Source organism: Anoplophora glabripennis, unplaced genomic scaffold, assembly GCF_000390285.2.
Source record: "Anoplophora glabripennis isolate ALB-LARVAE unplaced genomic scaffold, Agla_2.0 scaffold89, whole genome shotgun sequence".
NCBI classification, from domain to species: domain Eukaryota; kingdom Metazoa; phylum Arthropoda; class Insecta; order Coleoptera; family Cerambycidae; genus Anoplophora; species Anoplophora glabripennis.
The window spans coordinates 1,227,187-1,235,838 of NW_019416262.1; the positions used below are offsets into that span (position 1 = coordinate 1,227,187).

The window sequence follows — 8,652 nt, forward strand, 5'->3', positions numbered from 1 at the left end:
TATAACATTTACTTGCTTAGTCCTACATATAAAATTGTTTACTTTTATTTATAAGTACGTGAAAATAATTCTTAAAATGTGGGGTTAGGATAACAGAAAACGCATGTTTTACAAACGCATTTTTTAGTTATTATTTTATTTGGGTAAATTTAAAAAATGGCAACAATGAATAAACAAAACATCAAGGATTTTATTTTTGTGCTTACTTTTGTTCTACACGTTTTACTTTTCAAGATTTCAGTACCTAAAAATGCCAAAAATTTCACCATTTCTCGGCCAGGGATATGGCCACCTAAGCATAACTCAGAAACTATGTGGTAAAATGTGGTGAAATTTTGCAAAAGTATCTATCAGATGCATAATTAATTATATTGAAAGTTTCGTAATTATCTTGAATAGGTGATAACTACCTTAAGTAACAAAAATTCTTTTGATAATGTAAGATTATACAGGGTTCCATTAAAATAATAGGGTTTCATAGTTTGAAGTCAGTTCAAGATAATATACCTACAGCTTGTTATGCGGTGGCCTACGTATCTGGTTGCTGCCAGTTACAGAATTACCTTTCACTTATATAGAATTTTTTTTTAAATATATCTATATTAATTTAATAAGCCCTCAAAGAGTTATACAATTTGTATAGGAAACTTTAACTCTAATGCAAAAAAATTACCCAGCTAACCATTTTCGGTTAAAAACCATTACAATAATAAATTAAGGTACTTTTTAATTTGTATTAATTGTTTACATGGTAGCGGATATTCTGTGAAGTATTTTTAATATCATAGAAAATATTCCATAATTATAAGTACATTAACAACACTTGTTATTATGTTTACATTTATTACATAATTAAGCTATTAATAAAAGGTTTATCCTACAAATTAGCATTACATAAAAATCAATGTATTTCTTTTTAATAAGCACTAATATATTGATATTTACAAATATTGTTTTTTAAGGTAATTGTAAAATATAGTTTCCAAGGAATTTTTCCAAACCAGATTCTTTTTATTTTCACGAGCTCTATTTGAATCTTGATACCTTGACGAACTGTTTAGATTCTGCAAACACTAGTTTAATAATTTCGAAAACACATATATAGGGTGATTCACTCATAATGTCATTAATTTTAAAAGCAGATAGAGAAAAATTAGTATAATACGATGGCGTGATTAAAAAAAAAATAAATGCATATTTAAGCTGAAAAAAAATATTTTCAAATCATTATTTAACCCCCTTTTCAGGCTGTTACTGACCGACTGACGTCAGCCGGTTATTCACAGTTTACGCACGGCTACGATATGAACAAGGGCGTCTTGTTCATATGATGCATTAAGATGCAACGTTGCCTTATTTATATATTTTCGCTCATATAAAGACAATAAAATAAATTATTATTAACATTTATTTTTATTAACATCATAGTGATAATTTTTTAATTTGCTATAAGCCTTCTACTGAAAATTGGAAGTAACGCGGCCCATTCAGATGTTCTAACTCCTGCCCATACATTGACACCGAATCTCCTCTGAAAGCTAAACCGACGAGTAGTGTGCCGGTTTTCATCTGACCAAATGCGACTATTATGGCTGCAAAGAAATTAGCTCTGTTTCACTTAAAAAAAACTTAATAATAATAATAATTTAAATTTCGTTTCATAACCTTTTCAATTTCATTGCAGAAATAATGACATAAAAAACCAACACTCACTAGATAAATTATAAAGAGAGGGTGAAATGTATGTAGTATTTAAATATTGACTGTAAGTAATAGAAGATAAAAAACAATCGGACGGAGACAAATAAACAACTCGGTACGTGTTTCCGGCCTAGGCTAACCTGTGTCAAGGTCACCAACCTTCTAATTTACACGTGCACTATAGTCTAGCAGCCAGACCGGGTTTCGTTGCCAATCAGAGTGCCACGGATGCAAACAACTATTTCTAAAGAATTTTGACCTCCTGAATCCAAAAAACTTGGTCGTAAAGCCTGGTCAGTTTAATTGTTATCAACAAATTAAATGTTTAAATGGCTGTAAAAAGTTTATGTTTATAGCTAGTACACGGAACCCTATCTGGCTCTTAGACTAACACGAACCGTAGAAGGATCGTATTCCATGCAAAGTAGAGCAAAAGGTTGTCTGTCTTTCATCAAAGGAAAATCGTGTCATCAAATTGAATGCAATGAATAGGGATGCTTGTTTTCGAATGTACGGTTATTACAATTTATGATTTTTAATATTATTAACGTTTTCACGTTTTATAATTTATTATGTTAAATAATACAGTTTTAGTATTTCAATTTATTATTCAATATGCAGTTCCGTATAACCAAAGTTTACATAATAAATATAAACTATAGTGTAGATCTAAACTTTGATGTAACCAAGGTAGGTACTTATTGTTTTTGAGAAAGCAATACTTATGTTTTTTACCTGTTTAAAATGCCAGCACGAGTAAAACAGCATTCATCCGTCCAGAGCACTTTGTTAATAAAGTTAGGTTCTGCTACATTTCGATTTAGGAACCAATTTCAAAATTCAAGACAATTGGGGAAATCAGCTGCTTCTAAAGCTTGAACATTTTGAAAATGTGTGATGTTAACTCCTTTGCGGGAAAAATGCGGGAGATGTGAAGGGTGGTAGATTTGAATAAACGCTTTAAATTGTTAATGGTTTTGTAACTGTGTGTAGTGTATTTTGTATATTTGAGTATTTAGTGTGCCGACTTTTTTATTTGATAAAATACGGTGTGCCTACAAACCTCTGCTTTATTTATTTTCATTTAACGAAAGTTGACTTCGAGAAGTCAGGCTTATTAAAACATTTTGCACTAAGTTAATACAATTATTAAAATTATTTATAATAAAATGCAGCATGATCCTTTATTTACTTGCATTTTATTGGTTTCGTACATATGTATCCGTATACTAAAGCGGATTAATTAAATGTGAACCACAGATTATGATGTGAACTTGGCAACGCTGTTCGCTTCAGCTGACGATTTGTTCGTGACATTACGTTACAAAATTTTCCGAGCATCCGGGCATCTGGCAGGGCCACCCTCTTAGCGGGAGTTATGGGTTGATTTCCTTTATTTTTAAAAGTCGAGCAAAAAATTTTTTTTCCGATTTTCTGTCTTTATTAAGCCTTCCGAATACATGATTAAAATTAATTACATTATGACTGAATCACCCTGTATAAATACATTCTACCAAATTAAATATGGCACCGTTAAAAATAATATTTAGTTAATTCTCGTGTTGATAAATGAAACGTAAAAAAAATATTTTAAAAACAAGCTTTTTTTAAAATGCACTAAAAAAAACAAGGAGTTCGTAAAAGCCATAATGTTATGTAAACCCCAGACCCACAAAAGGGTTAAAGTTAAGAAGTGTCATTAGCAAAAGGAAGATAAATAGACATACAGGGTGATCCATTAACGGTATCGAGCGGTTGTATATAGGGAACTACCACGATTATGGGGTAAAAAATCAATCAACAAATACGACCAAAAGAAATTGATTGAAAATATTTTCAAGTTTGTAACTTCACCGCTAGGGGACGCAACTGCTATAGTGTTACAGAAAATTGTCGGTTTTTCGAAATTTCGCTTATATAACCTAAGTTGCAAATACATTTTTTAAATACACTGTTAAACCCTTCACAAGTTTTGTATGAACTTTTTTTTTGTTATTACGATAGCAACGTCGGTATGAAGGACGATATCTTAAAATTTTTAAATTGTCATAACTTCTACATGCCTGAATCGATTTCAATAAACGATGGCTCATTTTAAAGAACTATTAATAAAATTTATATTTATGATATAGGAATAAAAAATTATTTTTCTGCACAACGGTAGACGGCGCTAATGAGAAAAGTTTTCTAATTGTCTCCGTTTACTAAAAAAAATTAAATGCAACGATATAGGTTTTTCTTCATGGCTTGATAGATCATTCATTATGGAAAACAAATACACAAACCGGAGGTCGATATCTTTTTTCGTTTTCAAGTTATTGCTAAAATAGTGAAGTTGTGCTAGAACATCCTTTTATTTAGTTCTCTAAAGAGATCATCGACATAATCCAAGCCAATCCAAATTAAATTGTAAAACTATACCAATCTTGTCCTTAAAAAGAATTATTGCTCTATTGTGAAATTTTTTTGATAACTGCAATGTTTATTTTTTTTATTAATTCCAAATATCTGAGTAGTTATAAAGAATATTGTTTCCTTTCCTTTTTCACTATCAGCGATAGTTTCATTGTCACATAGATTTGTTTCTTCCTTAATATCTTGGTGAAACCTTTCTGCTCAAACTCAATCAAATTCTTTACTTTGGGGTTCAAAACCAAACAAATTTTTATAAGCATCTTTCGTATGTTGCTTGATCTATTTTCTATTGGAAAGATTAAGAAGAGCTGATGGGGTCAAACGGACACTACATTCGGATTCAGCGACCCTAAAAACGTGTAGCAATTGATTTTCTACATTTGACCTTGAACTGACCTCAACCTGAATCTGATCGAGTCAAAAGGACACCGGATTCGGAGTCAGTGACCGCAAAAACGTATAGGTATGTAGGTTTAATTTGTTGGCAATTGATTCTCTACATTTGACTTTGGACTGACCTTAATCCAGAGCTAATTGAGTCAAGCGGACACCGAATTCGGATTCAGCGGCCCTAAAAACGTATAGATATGTAGATTTACATTCTTAGCAATTGATTCTTTACATTTGACCTTGAACTGACCTTAATCCAGATCTGATGGAGTCACATGGACACCAGATTCGGATTCGGCGACTCCAAAAGCGTATGGGTATGTAGGTTTAGATTGTCGGCAATTAATATTCTACATTTGACCTTGAACTCACCTTAACCCAGAGCTAATCGTGTCAAATGGACATCGGATTCGGATTCAGCGACCCCGATAAAAATATGGATATCATGGTCTTGTTTCACTTTTTTTTGTGGACCTGTATAATCGATTGTGAATGTTACAAATTTATGGATTATGGATTTAAGGTTTATAAAAAAAAATTAATTAGAAAAATCCTATAATTCGTTAACCCTTTCCTTTTCTTTACAACTACTTCTGAGAACCCTGTAGTGCTCTGACAAAGCACATTATTAAGCAACATAGCTCTCCATGTAACGCAAGAATCATGTAATAGCGATGACGAAATTTTAGTAATTATTGCAGGAAATTAGAGGTATTCCTATTAAGACTATTCTACTGGATGTAATCGAAACTGGTTGTATGAGTTGTTTACCAATATTACAAATAAATGCGTGAATGATAAACGTCCATTAAAATAACACGACAGACATAAAATAGTGCAGGCGCTGTCCCGATAAAACTGTAATGTATATTTAATTACCTTTCAATGTTTGGTATTCAGTTATTATATGATGTAAGACTATTTACATATAGACATTTACCTGTGGTGTATATACGTTAAGATACAAACAGTCCTCATCTCCTTCTATCACTTTCGATCTTCTGTAAACATCTCTTTGTGGGCAAACTGCATGTATTTTAGTGGCATTGAATATACCATTCCAAGGTTTAACCGCTTCAGGTGGCTGAAAAGGGACGATTGAAAATATAACATAAGTCATACGGCATCTCAATACAAGATCATAAAAGATAGGTTTAACTGAATTGAAATTGTGGAATAGGTATAAAGAACATGGACAAAACAAGTGTTATGGTCTGCTTATTTAATCACCATTATTCTTACTGCTGTATTTTATTATGTATAAAATTGTTTGTGTGGATAAATTATTATTATTATTTAAGTGATTGATGAGTAAAATGACTTAACAATAATTGCAATATCCAGAATATATTTGTTTTGTAAATCTACATGTTATGTGCATTTGGAAACTTTCTATTTTAATTTAAAAACTATACTTATTTTTAATTATCTCTTAATTCGTGATTTATGTTACGAATTCTTAAAAGTTTCATAGGGGCATATAAAGACAAAAACAAAAAAAAAACAGAAATTTAAAACTTCAAATATAGTAAGCAAATAAAATAACGGATTTTTTAGTAAGGAGGATTTTTACAAAGGGTCAATAACACAGCGCTATAAAAATCAGAATTCCTGGGTCAATTCGTATTTTGACCCTAACATCAAGGCACTTCTCTAGAAAGCGGATTTCAGAATTTCAAATTAACTTCAATATTCAGTGATTCGGAAAATATTTTTAAAAATTCTTAAATCGTAAGAATATTTTTCTAAATTTATACCTTTTTATAAGTACAATAGTTATTCTTTCATGGTATATACAGGGTGTTCCACTAAAAGGGATTCTTCTGTAACTCTGTAACTGTTACATTTATTAAAAAAATGGTTTTAACAAAAGAAAATATTTTTAGCTTTACAGGGTGTCCCATTTCGCGTGGGCACTACATAACTTTGTTATTTTAAGTGGATTACCCTGTATATTATTGCATTTTTGAATTATTTGGTTAATATTAGAACGAGTTTATTATATGTACATAGTGTTTAAAATTTATTGTTTTCGAGATGAGTTGTTTTTGAAAAAAAATCACGATTTCAACTCTCTAAATGAGGCTAGATAGCGTATAAACCGTAAGAGTTAGAACCTGAAGTTTTCACAGTTCGTTTTAGCATAAATTACTCTATCTTGTCATCTGTGAGCAAAACGTGTATGTTATTCAGACTCGGAAATACTGAGACCTACATATTAAATAATCTTACGAGTTAAAAAACTTTTTATATTTTTTATATTTTCAAATGAAATTTTCATCGGTGAATGCAAAATTGAATGCCCTTTCGACTGATATAAGGTTGTACATACATATACATTTTGAATTTGATATTCAAACGACCTTGAAGTCAAGGTGAAGGTCATTTCAAGGTCATATCAAGATAGCCCCTTTTCATCCTACAACTCTTGTACGAAACATTTAAAAAAATAATGTGAACCCAACAAGGTGATCCGCTGTCTCAAGAGTTTTGTTTTTATGGCCTTTTTATGGCCAAAATATTAAATTAAATCGAAGAAATAAGAACAAAAATTTTTTTTCGGTTTTAAATCGAAATCCGCGGTAAAACATTGGTGTTTCCATTAAAAAAAATCAACTTCCCGTCTAAAAACACCACTTCCGATATAGATGGTCCCCTCAACGCCCAATTTTTGTCTGAAACTTTTTTCGAAATAATAGAGCCCAACCGAAATATTATTTTGTCTCAAGATAAATGCCCCACCCGGTATACATTATATGTAAAGAGAAAGAGAAAATAAAAAAACAAATAAAGGAACATGAATTGAATATTTTAAGGTTAGAGAAAGTATTTTATGAATGTATTTAATAATCACATAATTTAATAATTATGTTTAACTTGTACGAATTTATGCAAATTAACAGACGTAATAAAAAAATTGCATTGCAAAATTGAATATTAAATTAAGTATTCTGTGCTAATAATAATAAAAAAAAACATTTCTTATAAGACCCCATTACTACAAGAATTTCACATTTATTATTATTCTTTTATCATTATGTCAAAATTCAATAATTATTTTAAATATTCGCTCATAAAAAAATTCATGTTCACCTCAGGTATATTTATTTTTCATTAATTCAAAGTTTAGCAAATTGAAAATCGATCGTAATTATAAAATTTGTTTTTTATTAATTACATTATCTACATAAAATTACTATTTTTGAATCATGTACCTTGAAACGTAGGTTACCTATTGGAGGTTTGGCATAAGGTATTCCTAAAAATGCACTGAACCTTTTTCCACCTTTTGTAGTCATAAATTTTCCTCTCAAAATACCATCATTTATTTGAACTTGAGGACTGCAATCACTTAATATATCACCATTTATTTGTACCTGACGACTACACTCACTACCAAAACTAAATTGGTATAGATAATGAAGGAATAAACATAACAGAAACATGTCTTCAAATATCTTGTACTAGTACACTCAACTTGTAGTAAACAAATAGTATAATTTAGCAAATGCGGTAATATTAAGTAAATTACTATACAGATAACATGGAAAAGAGGGGAAGTGTTCCTCTAGGCTAGCGGTCGGCAACTGGCGGACCGCGGGCCAGATCCGGACCGCCAAAGGTAAAAAACTAGACCGCCAAAAATGTTTTGAAAGTATAATTACTCAAATTATTTAAAAAAATATTTTTCTATAGATAACAATACGTTTGAGTGCGACCCTTATCATTTTTAGTTTAGTTTAGTTTAGTTAGTAGATTAGTAAAAAACTGACTCAAGACCACAAATGTAATTTCTCCCATTGATTTTTTAATACATATATGCCTATCCATTGTAGGTATTTCACATTATTTTGTGAGTGCAAATTAAAAAAAATATTAGTAAGGAATACGAGTTTTTTCCTGGACCTCATTAAAAATTTTCAAAACTATCCGGACTCCACATAAAATTACTTGCTATACATGAGTTAATAATTAACATTTAAAAACAGTCATTCCGATTGTTCTCAAATTTTCTGAAATGCCTATATTCTATTTGTCTATTTTCTATTATATGATAGAAGCAACAATTTTCGATTTAGTTTTACGAAGAAATATTAATTAATTAAAAGCATTTTTTCTTTTTGCTTATTTCAAATTTTCTCTTTC

The 8,652-nt window shown here is 30.4% G+C and overlaps 1 protein-coding gene across 1 annotated transcript in view; it reads right to left on the reverse strand.

Annotated features, from left to right (window-relative positions):
- The window catches only part of LOC108903673 (venom carboxylesterase-6-like), a 40,858-nt gene extending 32,835 nt beyond the window's left edge, over nucleotides 1–8,023 (reverse strand). The window contains exons 1-2 of the mRNA XM_018705922.1: nucleotides 7,722–8,023; nucleotides 5,447–5,590 (exon numbers count right to left, since the gene is read on the reverse strand). Coding sequence (XP_018561438.1) covers nucleotides 5,447–5,590; nucleotides 7,722–7,952 — 375 coding nt within the window. The 5' untranslated portion in view covers nucleotides 7,953–8,023. The remainder of the gene's footprint in view (nucleotides 1–5,446; nucleotides 5,591–7,721) is intronic.
- Between the last annotated feature and the right edge of the window lie 629 nt (nucleotides 8,024–8,652).